The 19,460-nt window shown below is 46.5% G+C and overlaps 1 protein-coding gene across 1 annotated transcript in view; it reads right to left on the bottom strand.

The window, feature by feature from the left end:
- Window positions 1-19,460, bottom strand: part of copa (COPI coat complex subunit alpha) — a 200,148-nt gene that overhangs the window by 101,425 nt on the left and 79,263 nt on the right. The window contains exon 7 of the mRNA XM_041180630.1: window positions 53-170. Within this exon, the coding sequence (XP_041036564.1) occupies window positions 53-170 (118 nt within the window). The remainder of the gene's footprint in view (window positions 1-52; window positions 171-19,460) is intronic.

The raw sequence follows: 19,460 nt of genomic DNA, 5'->3' as shown, positions 1-19,460 counted from the left end.
AACACTCCCAGGACGTGTACAGAGCATGCTGAGTGAACATACAGCACAGTACCTTCTACACAGTTTGTTGAGAAAAATGCAATATTTCGTGTCTCCAAAGGATTGTCGTTTGTAAATTCGGGCGATCGTGTCTGTGGCTCTGATTCTCCCGTGAGAGAGGAATTATCAACCTGTAGGATTATGATAAACAACAGTGTTAATATTTACAGGGGGTCCCCGGATGTGTGTTAATATTTACAGGGGGTCTCCGGGAATGTGTTAATATTTACAGGGGGTCTCCGGGACTGTGTTAATATTCACATGGGATCTCCGTGAATGTGTTAACATTGACAGGGGGTCTCAGGGAGAGTGTTAATATTTACAGGGGGTCTAAGGGAGTGCGTTAATATTTACAGGAAGTCTCAGGGAGAGTGTTAATATTTACAGGGGGTCTCCGGGAGTGTGTTAATATTTACAGGAAGTCTCAGGGAGAGTGTTAATATTGACAAGGGGTCTCCGGAGTTTGTTAATGTTGACGGGGGTCTCCGGGAGTGTGTTAATATTTACAGGGGATCTCTGGGAGTGTTTTAATATTTACAGGGGGTGTCAGGGAGAGCGTTAATATTTACAGGAGGTCTTCGGCAGTCTGTTAATATTTACAGGGGGTGTCCGGGAGTGTATTATTATTTACAGGGGCTCTCTGGGAGTGTGTTAATATTTACATGAGTTCTCCGGGAGTGTGTTAATATTTACATGGTATCTCCGCGAGTGTGTTAATATTTACATGGGATCTCTGGGAGAGTGTTAATATTGACAGGGGGTCTCTGGGTGTGTGTTAATATTTACAGGGGGTCTCCAGGAGAGCGTTAATATTTACAGGGGATCTCCGGAATGTGTTAATATTTACAGGGTGTCTCCGGGAGAGTGTTAATATTTACAGGGGTCTCCGGGAGTGTGTTAATGTTTACTGTGGGTCTCCGGGAGTGTGTTAATGTTTACAGGGGGTCTCTGGGAGAGTGTTAATATTTACAGGGGGGGTTCGGGAGTGTGTTAATATTTACAAGGGGTCTCCGGGAGTGTGTTAATATTTACAGGGGGTCTCCGGGAGTGTGTTAATATTTACAGGGGGTCTCCGGGAGTGTGTTAATATTTACAGGGGGGTCTCCGGGTGTGCGTTAATATTTACAGCGGGTCTCCGGGAGTGCGTTAATATTTACAAGGGTTCTCCGGGAGTATGTTAATATTTACAGGGGGTGTCCGGGAGTGTGTTAATATTTACAGGGGGTCTCCGAGAGTGTGTTAATATTTACAGGGGGTCTTTGGGAGAGTGTTAATATCGACAGGGGGTCTCCGGGAGTGTGTTAATATTTACAGGGGATCTCCAGGTGTGTGTTAATATTTACAGAGGCTATCCGGGAGTGTGTTAATATTTACAGGGGTTCTCCGGGAGTGTGTTAATATTGACAGGGGGTCTCTCCGGGATTGTGTTAATATTTACAGGGGTCTCCGGGTGTGTGTTAATATTTACAGGGGTCCCCAGGAGTGTGTTAATATTTACAGGGATTCTCCGGGAGTGTGTTAATATTTACAGGGGGTCCCCGGGAGTGTGTTAACATTTACAGGGGTTCTCCGGGAGTGTGTTAATATTTACAGGGGGTCTCCAGGAGTGTGTTAATATTTACAGGGGTTCTCCGGGAGTGTTGTTAATATTTACAGGGCGGTCTCCGGGTGTGTGTTAATATTTAGAGGGGGGTCTCGCGGAGTGTGTTTAATATTTACAGCGGGTCTCCAGGAGAGTGTTAATATTTACAGGGGGTCTCCGGATATGCGTTAATATTTACAGGGGGTCTCCGGGAGTGTGTTAATATTTACAGGGGGTCTCCGGGAGTGTGTTAATATTTACAGGGGTCTCCGGGAGTGTGTTAATATTTACAGGGGGTCTCCGGGAGTGTGTTAATATTTACAGGGGGTCTCCGGGAGTGTGTTAATATTTACAGGGGGTCTCCGGGAGTGTGTTAATATTTACAGGGGGTCTCATGAGCGTGTTAATATTTACAGGGGGTCTCCGGGAGTGTGTTAATATTTACAGGGGGTCTCCGGGTGTGTGTTAATATTTACAGGGGGCGTCCGGGAGTGTGTTAATATTTACAGGGGGTCTCCGGGTGTGTGTTACTATTTACAGGGTGTCTCCGGGAGTGTGTTAATATTTACAGGGGGTCTCCGGGAGAGTGTTAATATTTACAGGGGGTCTCTGGGAAAGTGGTAATATTGACAGGGGGTCTCCGGGAGTGTGTTAATATTTACAGGGTGTCTCCTGGGAGTGTGTTAACATTGACAGAGGGTCTCAGGGAGAGTGTTAATATTTACAGGGGTCTCCGGGAGTGTGTTAATATTTACATGGGTTCTCCGTGAGTGTGTTAATATTTACATGGGATCTCTGGGAGTGTGTTAATATTTACAGGGGTCTCCAGGAGAGTGTTAATATTTACAGGGGGTCTACGGGAGTGTGTTAATATTGACAGGGGGTCTCCGGGAGTGTGTTAATATTTACAGGGGGTCACCGGGAGTGTGTTAATATTTACAGGGTGTGTCCGGGTGTGTGTTAATATTTAAAGGGGGTCTCCAGAATGTGTTAATATTTACAGGGGGTCTCAGGGAGTGTGTTAATATTTACAGGGGGTCTCCGGGTGTGTGTTAATATTTACAGGGGGTCTCCGGGTGTGTGTTAATATTTACAGGGGGTCCCCGGGAGTGTGTTAATATTTACAGGGGGTCTCCGGGTGTGTGTTAATATTTACAGAGGCTATCCGGGAGTGTGTTAATATTTACAGGGGGTCTCCGGGAGTACGTTAATATTTACAGGGGGTCTCCGGGAGTGTGTTAATATTTCCAGGGTGTCTCCGGGTGTGTGTTAATATTTACAGGGTGTCTCCGGGAGTGTGTTAATATTTACATGGGATCTCCGCGAGTGTGTTAATATTTAGAGGGGGTCCCCGGGTGTGTGTTAATATTTAGAGGGGGTTCTCAGGGAGAGTGTTAATATTACAGGGGTGCTCGGGGTGTGTTAATATTTACAGGGGGTCTCCCGGGAGTGTGTTAATATTTACAGGGGGTCTCCGGGAGTGTGTTAATATTTACAGGGGGTCTCAGGAGAGTGTTAATATTTACAGGGGTCTCCGGGAGTGTTTAATATTTACAGGGGTCTCCGGAATGTGTTAATATTTACAGGGGGTCTCAGGGAGAGTGTTAATATTTACAGGGGGTCTCCGGGAGTGTGTTAATATTTACTGGGTGTCTCCGGAAGTGTGTTAATATTTACAGGGGGTCTCAGGGAGCGTGTTAATATTTACAAGGGGTCTCCGGGTGTGTGTTAATATTTACAGGGGGTCTCCGGGTGTGTGTTAATATTTACAGGGGGTCCCCGGGAGTGTGTTAATATTTACAGGGGGTCTCCGGGTGTGTGTTACTATTTACAGGGTGTCTCCGGGAGTGTGTTAATATTTACAGGGGGTCTCCGGGAGAGTGTTAATATTTACAGGGGGTCTCTGGGAAAGTGTTAATATTGACAGGGGGGCTCCGGGAGTGTGTTAATATTTACAGGGTGTCTCTGGGAGTGTGTTAACATTGACAGAGGGTCTCAGGGAGAGTGTTAATATTTACAGGGGTCTCCGGGAGTGTGTTAATATTTACATGGGTTCTCCGTGAGTGTGTTAATATTTACATGAGATCTCTGGGAGTGTGTTAATATTTACAGGGGTCTCCAGGAGAGTGTTAATATTTACAGGGGGTCTCCGGGAGTGTGTTAATATTGACAGCGGGTCTCCGGGAGTGTGTTAATATTTACAGGGGGTCACCGGGAGTGTGTTAATATTTACAGGGTGTGTCCGGGTGTGTGTTAATATTTAAAGGGGGTCTCCAGAATGTGTTAATATTTACAGGGGGTCTCAGGGAGTGTGTTAATATTTACAGGGGGTCTCCGGGTGTGTGTTAATATTTACAGGGGGTCTCCGGGTGTGTGTTAATATTTACAGGGGGTCTCCGGGAGTGTGTTAATATTTACAGGGGGTCTCCGGGAGTGTGTTAATATTTACAGGGGTCTCCGGGAGTGTGTTAATATTTACAGGGGGTCTCCGGAAGTCTGTTAATATTTACAGGGGGTCTCCGGGAGTGTGTTAATATTTACAGGGGTTCTCTGGGAGTGTGTTAATATTTACAGGGGGTCTCCGGGAGTGTGTTAATATATACAGGGGTCTCCGGTAGTCTGTTAATATTTACAGGGGGGGTCTCCGGGAGTGTGTTATTATTTACAGGGGTTCTCTGGGAGTGTGTTAATATTTACAGGGGGTCTCCGGGAGTGTGTTAATATTTACAGGGGTCTCCGGGAGTGTGTTAATATTTACAGGGGTCCCCAGGTGTGTGTTAATATTTACAGGGGTTTTCCGGGAGTGTGTTAATATTCACACGGGGTCTCCGGGAGTGTGTTAATATTTACCGGGTGTGTCCGGGAGTGTGTTAATATTTACAGGGGGTCTCGAGAATATGTTAATATTTACAGGGGGTCTCAGGGAGAGTGTTAATATTTACAGGGGGTCTTCGAGTGTGTGTTAATATTTACAGGGGGTCTCCAGGAGAGCGTTAATATTTACAGGGGGTGTCCGGAATGTGTTAATATTTATAGGGTGTCTCCGGGAGAGTGTTAATATTTACAGGGGTCTCCGGGAGTGTGTTAATATTTACAGGGGGTCTCCGGGAGTGTGTTAATATTTACAGGGGGTCTCTGGGAGAGTGTTAATATTTACAGGGGGTCTCCGGGAGTGTGTTAATATTTACAAGGGGTCTCCGGGAGTGTGTTAATATTTACAGGGGGTCACCGGGAGTGTGTTAATATTTACAGGGGGTGCCCGGGAGTGTGTTAATATTTACAGGGGGTCTCCGGGTGTGTGTTACTATTTACAGGGGGTCTCCGGGAGTGTGTTAATATTTACAGGGGGTCTCCGGGAGTGTGTTAATATTTACAGGGGGTGTCCGGGAGAGTGTTAATATTGACAGGGGGATCGCCGGGAGTGTGTTAATATTTACAGGGTGTCTCCGGGAGTGTGTTAATATTTACAGGGGGTCTCAGGGAGAGTGTTAATATTTACAGGGGGTCTCCGGGAGTGTGTTAATATTTACAGCGGGTCTCAGGGAGTGTGTTAATATTTACAGGGGGTCTCGGGTGTGTGTTAATATTTACAGGGGTCTCCAGGAGAGTGTTAATATTTACAGGGGGTCTCCGGGAGTGTGTTAATATTGACAGGGGGTCTCCGGGAGTGTGTTAATATTTACAGGGGGTCACCGGGAGTGTGTTAATATTTACAGGGTGTGTCCGGGTGTGTGTTAATATTTACAGGGGGTCTCCAGAATGTGTTAATATTTACAGGGGGTCTCAGGGAGTGTGTTAATATTTACAGGGGGTCTCCGGTGTGTGTTAATATTTACAGGGGGTCTCCGGGAGTGTGTTAATATTTACAGGGGGTCCCCGGGAGTGTGTTAATATTTACAGGGGGTCTCCGGGAGTGTGTTAATATTTACAGGGGGTCTCCGGGAGTGTGTTAATATTTACAGGGGGTCTCCAGGAGAGTGTTAATATTTACAGGGGGTCTCCGGGAGTGTGTTAATATTTACAGGGTTTCTCCGGGAGTGTGTTAATATTTACAGGGGTCTCCGGGAGTGTGTTAATATTTACATGGGATCTCCGCGAGTGTGTTAATATTTAGAGGGGGTCCCCGGGTGTGTGTTAATATTTAGAGGGGTTTTCCGGGAGTGTGTTAATATTTACACGGGGTCCCCAGGTGTGTGTTAATATTTAGAGGGGTCTCGAGAATATGTTAATATTTACAGGGGGTCTCAGGGAGAGTGTTAATATTTACAGGGGGTCTCTGGGAGTGTGTTAATATTTACAGGGGGTCTCAGGGAGAGTGTTAATATTTACAGGGGGTCTCCGGAATGTGTTAATATTTATAGGGTGTCTCCGGGAGAGTGTTAATATTTACAGGGGTCTCCGGGAGTGTGTTAATGTTTACTGGGGGTCTCCGGGAGTGTGTTAATGTTTACAGGGGGTCTCTGGGAGAGTGTTAATATTTACAGGGGGGCTTCGGGAGTGTGTTAATATTTACAAGGGGTCTCCGGGTGTGTGTTAATATTTACAGGGGGTGCCCGGGAGTGTGTTAATATTTACAGGGGGTCTCCGGGTGTGTGTTACTATTTACAGGGTGTCTCCGGGAGTGTGTTAATATTTACAGGGGGTCTCCGGGAGAGTGTTAATATTTACAGGGGGTCTCTGGGAAAGTGTTAATATTGACAGGGGGGCTCCGGGAGTGTGTTAATATTTACAGGGTGTCTCTGGGAGTGTGTTAACATTGACAGAGGGTCTCAGGGAGAGTGTTAATATTTACAGGGGTCTCCGGGAGTGTGTTAATATTTACATGGGTTCTCCGTGAGTGTGTTAATATTTACATGAGATCTCTGGGAGTGTGTTAATATTTACAGGGGTCTCCAGGAGAGTGTTAATATTTACAGGGGGTCTCCGGGAGTGTGTTAATATTGACAGGGGGTCTCCGGGAGTGTGTTAATATTTACAGGGGGTCACCGGGAGTGTGTTAATATTTACAGGGTGTGTCCGGGTGTGTGTTAATATTTACAGGGGGTCTCCAGAATGTGTTAATATTTACAGGGGGTCTCAGGGAGCGTGTTAATATTTACAGGGGGTCTCCGGGTGTGTGTTAATATTTACAGGGGGTCTCCGGGTGTGTGTTAATATTTACAGGGGGTCCCCGGGAGTGTGTTAATATTTACAGGGGGTCTCCGGGTGTGTGTTAATATTTACAGGGGTCTCCGGGAGTGTGTTAATATTTACAGGGGGTCTCCGGGAGTACGTTAATATTTACAGGGGGTCTCCGGGAGTGTGTTAATATTTACAGGGTGTCTCCGGGTGTGTGTTAATATTTACAGGGGTCACCGGGAGTGTGTTAATATATACTGGTGTTCTCCGGGAGTGTGTTAATATTTACAGGGTGTCTCCGGGAGTGTGTTAATATTTACATGGGATCTCCGGGAGTGTGTTAATATTTATAGGGGGTCTCCGGGTGTGTGTTAATATTTAGAGGGGTTTTCCGGGAGTGTGTTAATATTTACACGGGGTCCCCGGTGTGTGTTAATATTTAGAGGGGTTTTCCGGGAGTGTGTTAATATTCACAGGGGGTCTCCGGGAGTGTGTTAATATTTACCGGGTGTGTCCGGGAGTGTGTTAATATTTACAGGGGGTCTCGAGAATATGTTAATATTTACAGGGGGTCTCAGGGAGAGTGTTAATATCTACAGGGGGTCTCGGGTGTGTGTTAATATTGACAGGGGGTCCCCGGGAGTGTGTTAATATTTACAGGGGGTGTCCGGAGTGTGTTAATATTAACAGGGGGTCTCCGGGAGTGTGTTAATATTTACAGGGGATCCCCGGGAGTGTGTTAATATTTACAGGGGGTCTCCGGGAGAGTGTTAATATTTACAGGGGGTCTCAGGGAGTGTGTTAATATTTACAGGGGGTCTCCGGGAGTGTGTTAATATTTACAGGGGGTCTCCGGGAGTGTGTTAATATTTACAGGGGGTCTCCGGGAGTGTGTTAATATTTACAGGGGTCTCCGGGAGTGTGTTAATATTTACAGGGGGTCTCCGGAATGTGTTAATATTTACAGGGGGTCTCAGGGAGAGTGTTAATATTTACAGGGGGTCTCCGGGTGTGTGTTAATATTTACAGGGGGTCTCTGGGAGTGTGTTAATATTTACAGGGGGTCTCCGGGAGTGTGTTAATATTTACAGGGGGTCTCCGGGAGTGTGTTAATATTTACAGGGGGTCTCAGGGAGAGTGTTAATATTTACAGGGGTCTCCGGGAGTGTGTTAATATTTACAGGGGGTCTGCGGGAGTGTGTTAATATTTACAGGGGGTCTCCGGGAATGTGTCAATATTTACAGAGGGTCTCCGGGAGTGTGTTAATATTTACAGGGATTCTCCGGAAGTGTGTTAATATTTACAGGGATCTCCGGGAGTGTGTTGATCTTTACTGGGCTTCTCCGGGAGTGTGTTAATATTTACAGGGGTCTCCGGGAGTGTGTTAATATTTACAGGGGTCCCCAGGAGTGTGTTAATATTTACAGGGGGTCTCCGGGAGTGTGTTAATATTTACAGGGGGTCTCCGGGAGTGTGTTAATATTTACAGGGGGTCTCCGGGAGTGTGTTAATATTTACAGGGGGTCTCCGGGAGTGTGTTAATATTTACAGGGGGTCTCCGGGAGTGTGTTAATATTTACAGGGGGTCTCCGGGAGTGTGTTAATATTTACAGGGGGTCTCCGGGAGTGTGTTAATATTTACAGGGGGTCCCCGGAAGTGTGTTAATATTTACAGGGGGGCTCCGGAAGTCTGTTAATATTTACGGGGACTGTCAGGGAGTGTGTTAATATTAACCGGTGGTCACCGGGAATGTGTTAATATTTACAGGGCATCTCCAGGAGTGTGTTAATATTTACAGGGGGTCTCCGGGAGAGTGTTAATATTTACAGGGGGTCTCCGGGAGTGTGTTAATATTTACAGGGGGTCTCCGGGAGTGTGTTAATATTTACAGGGGGTCTCCGGGAGTGTGTTAATATTTACAGGGGGTCTCCGGGTGTGTGTTAATATTTACAGGGGGTCTCCGGGAGTGTGTTAATATTTACAGGGGGTCTCCAGAATGTGTCAATATTTACAGGGGGTCTCAGGGAGAGTGTTAATATTTACAGGGGGTCTCCGGGAGTGTGTTAATATTTACAGGGGGTCTCCGGGAGTGTGTTAATATTTACAGGGGGTCTCCGGGAGTGTGTTAATATTTACAGGGGGTCTCCGGGAGTGTGTTAATATTTACAGGGGGTCTCCGGGAGTGTGTTAATATTAAAAATGGGGTCTCCGGGAGTGTGTTAATATTTACAGGGTGTCTCCGGGATTGTGTTAATATTTACAGGGTCACTTCGGGAGTGTGTTAATATTTACAGGGGTCTCCGGGAGTGTGTTAATATTTACAGGGGGATCCCCAGGAGTGTGTAAATATTTACAGGGGGTCTCCGGGAGTGTGTTAATATTTACAGGTGTCTCAGCGAGTTTGTTGATATTTACAGGCGTTCTCCGGGATTGTGTTAATATTTACAGGGGTCTCCGGGTGTGTGTTAATATTTACAGGGGTCCCCAGGAGTGTGTTAATATTTACAGGGATTCTCCGGGAGTGTGTTAATATTTACAGGGGGTCCCCGGGAGTGTGTTAACATTTACAGGGGTTCTCCGGGTGTGTGTTAATATTTACAGGGGGTCTCCGGGAATGTGTTAATATTTACAGGGGGTCTCAGGGAGAGTGTTAATATTTACAGGGGGTCTCCGGGAGTGTGTTAATATTTACAGGGGGTCTCCGGGAGAGTGTTAATATTTACAGGGGGTCTCCCGGAGTGTGTTACTATTTACAGGGAGTCCCCGGGAGAGTGTTAATATTTTCCGTTGGTTCCCCAGGAGTGTGTTAATATTTACTGGGGGTCTCCGGGAGTGTGTTAATATTTATAGGGGGTCTCCGGAATGTGTTAATATTTACAGGGGGTTTCAGGGAGAGTGTTAATATTTACAGGGGGTCTCCGGGTGTGTGTTAATATTTACAGGGGGTCTCCGGATATGCGTTAATATTTACAGGGGGTCTCCGGGTGTGTGTTAATATTTACAGGGTGTCTCCGGGAGTGTGTTAATATTTACAGGGGGTCTCCGGGAGTGTTAATATTTACAGGGGTCTCTGGGAGAGTGTTAATATTTACAGGGGTCTCCGGGAGTGTGTTAATATTTACAGGGTGTCTCTGGGAGTGTGTTAACATTGACAGAGGGTCTCAGGGAGAGTGTTAATATTTACAGGGGTCTCCGGGAGTGTGTTAATATTGACAGGGGGTCCCCGGGAGTGTGTTAATATTTACAGGGGGTCTGCGGGAGTGTGTTAATATTTACAGGGGGTCTCCAGGAGAGTGTTAATATTTACAGGGGGTCTCCGGGAGTGTGTTAATATTGACAGGGGGTCTCCGGGAGTGTGTTAATATTTACAGGGGGTCACCGGGAGTGTGTTAATATTTACAGGGTGTGTCCGGGTGTGTGTTAATATTTATAGGGGGTCTCCAGAATGTGTTAATATTTACAGGGGGTCTCAGGGAGTGTGTTAATATTTACAGGGGGTCTCCGGGAGTGTGTTAATATTTACAGGGGGTCTCCGGGTGTGTGTTAATATTTACAGGGGGTCCCCGGGAGTGTGTTAATATTTACAGGGGGTCTCCGGGTGTGTGTTAATATTTACAGGGGTCTCCGGGAGTGTGTTAATATTTACAGGGGGTCTCCGGGAGTAGTTAATATTTACAGGGGGTCTCCGGGAGTGTGTTAATATTTACAGGGGGTGTCCGGGAGTGTGTTAATATTTACAGGGGGTCACGGGAGTGTGTTAATATTTACTGGTGTCTCCGGGAGTGTGTTAATATTTACAGGGTGTCTCCGGGAGTGTGTTAATATTTACAGGGGTCTCCGGGACTGTGTTAATATTTACAGTGTGTCTCCGGGAATGTGTTAATATTTTCAGGGGGTCTCCGGGAGAGTGTAAATATTTACAGGGGGTCTCCGGGAGGGGGTTAATATTTACAGGGGATCCCCGGGAGAGTGTTAATATTTACAGGGGTGGTCTCCGGGAGTGTGTTAATATTTACAGGGGGTCTCCGGGAGTGTGTTAATATTTACAGGGGGTCTCCGAGTGTGTTAATATTTACAGGGGGTCTCAGGGAGAGTGTTAATATTTACAGGGGGTCTTCCGGAGTGTGTTAATATTTACAGGGGGTCTCCAGGGAGAGTGTTAATATTTACAGGGGTTCTCCGGGAGTGTGTTAATATTTACAGGGGTCTCCGGGAGAGTGTTAATATTTACAGGGGGTCTCCGGGAGTGTGTTAATATTTACAGGGGGTCTCCGGGAGTGTGTTAATATTTACAGGGGGTCTCCGGGAGTGTGTTAATATTTACAGGGGGTCTCCGGGAGTGTGTTAATATTTACAGGGGGTCTCCGGGAGTGTGTTAATATTTACAGGGGGTCTCCGGGAGTGTGTTAATATTTACAGGGTGTCTCCGGGAGTGTGTTAATATTTACAGGGGGTCTCCCGGAGAGTGTTAATATTTACAGGGGGTCTCCGGGAGTGTGTTAATATTTACAGGGGGTCTCCGGGAGTGTGTTAATATTTACAGGGGGTCTCCGGGAGTGTGTTAATATTTACAGGGGGTCTCCGGGAGTGTGTTAATATTTACAGGGGGTCTCCGGGAGTGTGTTAATATTTACAGGGGGTCTCAGGGAGAGTGTTAATATTTACAGGGGGTCTCCGGGAGTGTGTTAATATTTACATGGGATCTCCGGGTGTGTGTTAATATTTACAGAGGCTATCCGGGAGTGTGTTAATATTTACAGGGGGTCTCCGGGAGTACGTTAATATTTACAGGGGGTCTCCGGGAGTGTGTTAATATTTCCAGGGTGTCTCCGGGTGTGGCTAATATTTACAGGGGTCACCGGGAGTGTGTTAATATATACTGGAGTTCTCCGGGAGTGTGTTAATATTTACAGGGTGTCTCCGGGAGTGTGTTAATATTTACATGGGATCTCCGCGAGTGTGTTAATATTTAGAGGGGGTCCCCGGGTGTGTGTTAATATTTAGAGGGGTTTTCCGGGAGTGTGTTAATATTTACAGGGGGTCACCGGGAGTGTGTTAATATTTACAGGGTGTGTCCGGGTGTGTGTTAATATTTACAGGGGGTCTCCAGAATGTGTTAATATTTACAGGGGGTCTCAGGGAACGTGTTAATATTTACAGGGGGTCTCCGGGAGTGTGTTAATATTTACAGGGGGTGCCCAGGAGTGTGTTAATATTTACAGGGGGGGCTTCGGGAGTGTGTTAATATTACAGGGGGTCTCCGGGAGTGTGTTAATATTTACAGGGGGTCTCCGGGAGTGTGTTAATATTTACAGGGGGTTCCCCGGGAGTGTGTTAATATTTTCAGATAATCTCCTGGAGTGTGTTAATATTTACAGGGGTCTCCAGGAGTGTGTTAATATTTACAGGGGTCTCAGGGAGAGTGTTAATATTTACAAGCGGTCTCCGGGAGTGTGTTAATATTTACAGGGGGTCTCCGGGAATGTGTTAATATTTACAGGGGGTCCTCGGGAGTTTTTTATTATTTATAGTTGGTCTCCGGGAGTGCGTTAATGTTTACAGGAGATCTTCGGGAGAGTGTTAATATTTACAGGGTGTCCATGGGATTGTGTTAATATTTACAGGGGGTCTCCGGGAGTGTGTTAATATTTACAGGGGTCTCCGGGAGTGTGTTAATATTTACAGGGGGTCTCCGGGAGTGTGTTAATATTTACAGGGTGTGTCCGGGTGTGTGTTAATATTTATAGGGGGTCTCCAGAATGTGTTAATATTTACAGGGGGTCTCAGGGAGCGTGTTAATATTTACAGGGGGTCTCCGGGTGTGTGTTAATATTTACAGGGGGTCTCCGGGTGTGTGTTAATATTTACAGGGGGGCCCCGGGAGTGTGTTAATATTTACAGGGGGTCTCCGTGTGTGTGTTACTATTTACAGGGTGTCTCCGGGAGTGTGTTAATATTTACAGGGGGTCTCCGGGAGAGTGTTAATATTTACAGGGGGTCTCTGGGAGAGTGTTAATATCGACAGGGGGTCTCCGGAAGTGTGTTAATATTTACAGGGTGTCTCTGGGAGTGTGTTAACATTGACAGAGGGTCTCAGGGAGAGTGTTAATATTTACAGGGGTCTCCGGGAGTGTGTTAATATTTACATGGGATCTCCGCGAGTGTGTTAATATTTACATGGGATCTCTGGGAGTGTGTTAATATTTATACGGGGTCTCCGGGTGCGTGTTAATATTTACAGGGTGTGTCCGGGTGTGTGTTAATATTTACACGGGGTCCCCGGGTGTGTGTTAATATTTAGAGGGGTTTTCCGGGAGTGTGTTAATATTTACAGGGGGTCTCCGGGAGTGTGTTAATATTTACACGGGGTCCCTGGGAGTGAGTTAATATTTACAGGGGGTCTCCAGAATGTGTCAATATTTACAGGGGGTCTCAGGGAGAGTGTTAATATTTACAGGGGGTCTCCGGGTGTGTGTTTATATTTACAGGGGGTCTCCAGGAGAGTGTTAATATTGACAGGGGGTCTACGGGAGTGTGTTAATATTTACATGGGGTCTCCAGGAGTGTGTTAATATTTACAGGGGTCTCCGGAATGTTTTAATATTTACAGGGGTTCTCAGGGAGAGTGTTAATATTTACAGGGGTTCTCAGGGAGTGTGTTAATATTTACAGGGGGTCTCCGGGAGAGTGTTAATATTTACAGGGGGTCTCCGGGAGTGTGTTAATATTTACAGGGGGTCTCCGGGAGTGTGTTAATATTTACAGGGGGTCTCCGGGAGTGTGTTAATATTTACAGGGGGTCTCCGGGAGTGTGTTAATATTTACAGGGGTCTCCGGGAGTGTGTTAATATTTACAGGGGTCTCCGGGAGTGTGTTAATATTTACAGGGGGTCTCCGGGAGTGTGTTAATATTTACAGGGGGTCTCCGGGAGTGTGTTAATATTTACAGGGGGTCTCCGGGAGTGTGTTAATATTTACAGGGGGTCTCCGGGAGTGTGTTAATATTTACAGTGGGTCTCCGGGAGTGTGTTAATATTTACAGGGGGTCTCCGGGAGTGTGTTAATATTTACAGGGGATCTCCGGGAGTGTGTTAATATTTACAGGGGGTCTCCGGGAGTGTGTTAATATTTACAGGGGGTCTCCGGGAGTGTGTTAATATTTACAGGGGGTCTCCGGGAGTGTGTTAATATTTACAGGGGGTCTCAGGGAGAGTGTTAATATTTACAGGGGGTCTCCGAGTGTGTGTTAATATTTACAGGGGGTCTCCAGGAGAGCGTTAATATTTACAGGGGGTCTCCGGAATGTGTTAATATTTATAGGGTGTCTCCGGGAGAGTGTTAATATTTACAGGGGTCTCCGGGAGTGTGTTAATGTTTACTGGGGGTCTCCGGGAGTGTGTTAATGTTTACAGGGGGTCTCTGGGAGAGTGTTAATATTTACAGGGGGGCTTCGGGAGTGTGTTAATATTTACAAGGGGTCTCCGGGAGTGTGTTAATATTTACAGGGGGTCACCGGGAGTGTGTTAATATTTACAGGGTGTGTCCGGGTGTGTGTTAATATTTACAGGGGGTCTCCGGAATGTGTTAATATTTACAGGGGGTCTCAGGGAGTGTGTTAATATTTACAGGGGGTCTCCGGGTGTGTGTTAATATTTACAGGGGGTCTCCGGGTGTGTGTTAATATTTACAGGGGGTCTCCGGGAGTGTGTTAATATTTACAGGGGGTCTCCGGGAGTGTGTTAATATTTACAGGGGGTCTCCGGGAGAGTGTTAATATTTACAGGGGGTCTCCGGGAGTGTGTTAATATTTACAGGGGGTCTCCGGGAGTGTGTTAATATTTACAGGGGGTCTCCGGGAGTGTGTTAATATTTACAGGGGGTCTCCGGGAGTGTGTTAATATTTACAGGGGGTCTCCGGGAGTGTGTTAATATTTACAGGGGGTCTCCGGGAGTGTGTTAATATTTACAGGGGTCTCCGGGAGTGTGTTAATATTTACAGGGGGTCTCCGGGAGTGTGTTAATATTTACAGGGGGTCTCCGGGAGTGTGTTAATATTTACAGGGGGTCTCCGGGAGTGTGTTAATATTTACAGGGGGTCTCCGGGAGTGTGTTAATATTTACAGGGGGTCTCCGGGAGTGTGTTAATATTTACAGGGGGTCTCCGGGTGTGTGTTAATATTTACAGGGGGTCTCGGGAGTGTGTTAATATTTCAGGGGTCTCCGGGTGTGTTAATATTTACAGGGGGTCTCCGGGAGTGTGTTAATATTTACAGGGGGTCTCCGGGAGAGTGTTAATATTTACAGGGGGTCTCCGGGTGTTGTTAATATTGCAGGGGGTCTCGGGAGTGTGTTAATATTTACAGGGGGTCCTCCGGGAGTGTGTGTAATATTTACAGGGGGTGCTCCGAGAGTGTGTTATTATTTACAGGGGGTCTCCGGGAGTGTGTTAATATTTACAGGGGCTCTCCGGGAGTGTGTTAATATTTACAGGGTTCTCCAGGAGTGTGTTAATATTTACAGGGGTCTCCGGGAGAGTGTTAATATTTACAGGGGGTCTCCGGGAGTGTGTTAATATTTACAGGGGGTGCCCAGGAGTGTGTTACTATTTACAGGGTGTCTCCGGGAGTGTGTTAATATTTACAGGGGGTCTCCGGGAGAGTGTTAATATTTACAGGGGGTCTCCGGGAGTGTGTTAATATTTACAGGGTGTCTCCGGGTGTGTGTTAATATTTACAGGGTCTCTCCAGGAGTGTGTTAATATTTACAGGGTGTCTGCGGGAGTGTCTTAATATTTACAGGGGATCCCCGGGAGTGTGTTAATATTTACAGGGGGTCTCCGGGTGTGTGTTAATATTTACAGGGGGTCTCCGGGAGTGTGTTAATATTTACAGGGGGTCTCCGGGAGTGTGTTAATATTTACAGGGGGTCTCAGGGAGAGTGTTAATATTTACAGGGGGTCTCCGGGAGTGTGTTAATATTTACATGGTTTCTCCGGGTGTGTGTTAATATTTACAGGGGTTTTCCGGGAGTGTGTTAATATTTACAGGGGGTCTCCGGGAGAGTGTTAATATTTACAGGGGGTCTCCGGGAGAGTGTTAATATTTACAGGGGGTCTCCGGGAGTGTGTTAATATTTATAGATAATATCCGGGAGTGTGTTAATATTTACAGGGGGTCTCCGGAATGTGTTAATATTTACAGGGGTCTCCGGGAGTGTGTTAATATTTACAGGGGTCTCCGGAGTGTGTTAATATTTACAGGGGGTCTCCGGGAGTGTGTTAATATTTACAGGGGGTCTCCGGGAGTGTGTTAATATTTACAGGGGGTCTCCGGGAGTGTGTTAATATTTACAGGGGTCTCCGGGAGTGTGTTAATATTTACAGGGGTTCTCCGGGAGTGTGTTAATATTTACAGGGGGTCTCCGGGAGTGTGTTAATATTTACAGGGGGTCTCCGGGAGAGTGTTAATATTTACAGGGGGTCTCCGGGAGAGTGTTAATATTTACAGGGGGTCTCAGGGAGAGTGTTAATATTTACAGGGGGTCTCCGGGAGTGTGTTAATATTTACAGGGGGTCTCCGGGAGTGTGTTAATATTTACAGGGGGTCTCCGGGAGAGTGTTAATATTTACAGGGGTCTCCGGAATGTGTTAATATTTACAGGGGGTCTCCGGGAGAGTGTTAATATTTACAGGGGGTCTCCGGGAGTGTGTTAATATTTACAGGGGGTCTCCGGGAGTGTGTTAATATTTACAGGGGGTCTCCGGGAGTGTGTTAATATTTACAGGGGGTCTCCGGGAGAGTGTTAATATTTACAGGGGGTCTCCGGGAGTGTGTTAATATTTACAGGGGGTCTCCGGGAGTGTGTTAATATTTACAGGGGGTCTCCGGGTGTGTGTTACTATTTACAGGGTGTCTCCGGGAGTGTGTTAATATTTACAGGGGGTCTCCGGGAGAGTGTTAATATTTACAGGGGGTCTCTGGGAGAGTGTTAATATTGACAGGGGGTCTCCGGGAGTGTGTTAATATTTACAGGGTGTCTCCGGGAGTGTGTTAACATTGACAGAGGGTCTCAGGGAGAGTGTTAATATTTACAGGGGTCTCCGGGAGTGTGTTAATATTTACATGGGGTCTCCGGGAGTGTGTTAATATTTACATGGGATCTCTGGGAGTGTGTTAATATTTACAGGGGGTCTCCAGGAGAGTGTTAATATTTACAGGGGGTCTCCGGGAGTGTGTTAATATTGACAGGGGCTCTCCGGGAGTGTGTTAATATTTACAGGGTGTGTCCGGGAGTGTGTTAATATTTACAGGGGGTCTCCGGGTGTGTGTTAATATTTACAGGGGGTCTCCAGAATGTGTTAATATTTACAGGGGGTCTCAGGGAGAGTGTTAATATTTACAGGGGGTCTCCGGGAGTGTGTTAATATTTACAGGGGGTCTCCGGGAGTGTGTTAATATTTACAGGGGGTCCCCGGGAGTGTGTTAATATTTACAGGGGGTCTCCGGGTGTGTGTTAATATTTACAGGGTCTGTCCGGGAGTGTGTTAATATTTACAGGGGGTCTCAGGGAGAGTGTTAGTATTGACAGGGGGTCTCAGGGAGTGTGTTAATATTTACAGCGGGTCTCAGGGAGAGTGTTAATATCTTACAGGGTGTCTCCGGGAGTGTGTTAATATTTACTGGGGTCTCCGGGAGTGTGTTAATATTTACAGGGGGTCTTCGAGTGTGTTAATATTTACAGGGGGTCTCCAGGAGAGCGTTAATATTTACAGGGGGTGTCCGGAATGTGTTAATATTTATAGGGTGTCTCCGGGAGAGTGTTAATATTTACAGGGGTCTCCGGGAGTGTGTTAATATTTACAGGGGGTCACCGGGAGTGTGTTAATATTTACAGGGTGTGTCCGGGTGTGTGTTAATATTTAAAGGGGGTCTCCAGAATGTGTTAATATTTACAGGGGGTCTCAGGGAGTGTGTTAATATTTACAGGGTGTCTCCGGGTGTGTGTTAATATTTACAGGGGGTCTCCGGGTGTGTGTTAATATTTACAGGGGGTGTCCGGGAGTGTGTTAATATTTACAGGGGGTCTCCGGGAGTGTGTTAACATTGACAGAGGGTCTCAGGGAGAGTGTTAATATTTACAGGGGTCTCCGGGAGTGTGTTAATATTTACATGGGATCTCCGGGTGTGTGTTAATATTTACGGGGGGGTCCCCAGGAGTGTGTTAATATTTACAGGGGGTCTCCAGGAGTGTGTTAATATTTACAGGGGTTCCCCGGGAGTATGTTAATATTTACAGGGGGTCTCCAGGAGTGTGTTAATATTTACAGGGGTACTCCGGGAGTGTGTTAATATTTAGAGGGGGGCTCGGGAGTGTGTTAATATTTACAGGGGGTCTCAGGGAGTGTGTTAATATTTACAGGGGGTCTCGGGAGAGTGTTAATATTACAGGGGTCTCCGGGAGTGTGTTAATATTTACAGGGGGTCCCGGGAGTGTGTTAATATATACAGGGGGTCTCCGGGAGTGTGTTAATATTTACACGGGGTCTCCGGGTGTGTGTTAATATTTACAGGGGGTCCCCGGGAGTGTGTTAATATTTACAGGGGGTCTCCGGGAGTGTGTTAATATTTACAGGGGGTCTCCGGGAGTGTGTTAATATTTACAGGGGGTCTCCGGAGAGTGTTAATATTTAGAGGGGGTCTCGAGAAGTTGTTAATATCTACAGGGGGTCTCAGGAGAGTGTTAATATTTACAGGGGGTCTCCGAGGTGTGTGTTAATATTTACAGGGGGTCTCCGGGGAGAGCGTTAATATTTACAGGGGCTCTCCGGAATGTGTTAATATTTACAGGGTGTCTCCGGGAGAGTGTTAATATTTACAGGGGGTCTCCGGGAGTGTGTTAATAGTTTACTGGGGGTTCTCCGGGAGTGTGTTATGTTTTACAGGGGGTCTCTGGGAGAGTGTTAATATTTACAGGGGGCGTCCGGGAGTGTGTTAATATTTACAAGGGGTCTCCGGGTGTGTGTTAATATTTACAGGGGGTCACCGGGAGTGTGTTAATATTTACAGGGGGTCTCCGGGTGTGTGTTACTATTTACAGGGGTGTCCTCGGGAGTGTGTTAATATTTACAGGGGGTCTCCGGGAGAGTGTTAATATTTACAGGGGGTCTCTGGGAAAGTGTTAATATCGACAGGGGGTCTCCGGGAGTGTGTTAATATTTACAGGGTGTCTCCGGGAGTGTGTTAATATTTACAGGGGTCTCCGGGAGAGTGTTAATATTTACAGGGGTCTCCGGGAGTGTGTTAATATTTACAGGGTGTCTCCGGGAGTGTGTTAATATTTACAGGGGGTCTCCGGGAGTGTGTTAATATTTACAGGGGGTCTCCAGGAGAGTGTTAATATTTACAGGGGGTCTCCGGGAGTGTGTTAATAAATACTGGTGTTCTCCGGGAGTGTGTTAATATTTACAGGGGTCTCCGGGAGTGTGTTAATATTTACATGGGATCTCCGGGAGTGTGTTAATATTTACAGGGGGTCTCCGGGAATGTGTTAATATTTACAGGGTGTTTCCAGGAGTGTGTTAATATTTACAGGGGGTCTCCGGGAGTGTGTTAATATTTACAGGGGGTCTCCGGGAGTGTGTTAATATTTACAGGGGGTCTCCGGGAGTGTGTTAATATTTACAGGGGGTCTCCGGGAGTGTGTTAATATTTACAGGGGGC

This window comes from Carcharodon carcharias (assembly GCF_017639515.1).
Source record: "Carcharodon carcharias isolate sCarCar2 chromosome 24 unlocalized genomic scaffold, sCarCar2.pri SUPER_24_unloc_1, whole genome shotgun sequence".
Taxonomy (NCBI): domain Eukaryota; kingdom Metazoa; phylum Chordata; class Chondrichthyes; order Lamniformes; family Lamnidae; genus Carcharodon; species Carcharodon carcharias.
Note: the sequence above shows the minus strand (reverse complement) of the source record. Positions and strands in the feature narration are given on the sequence as shown.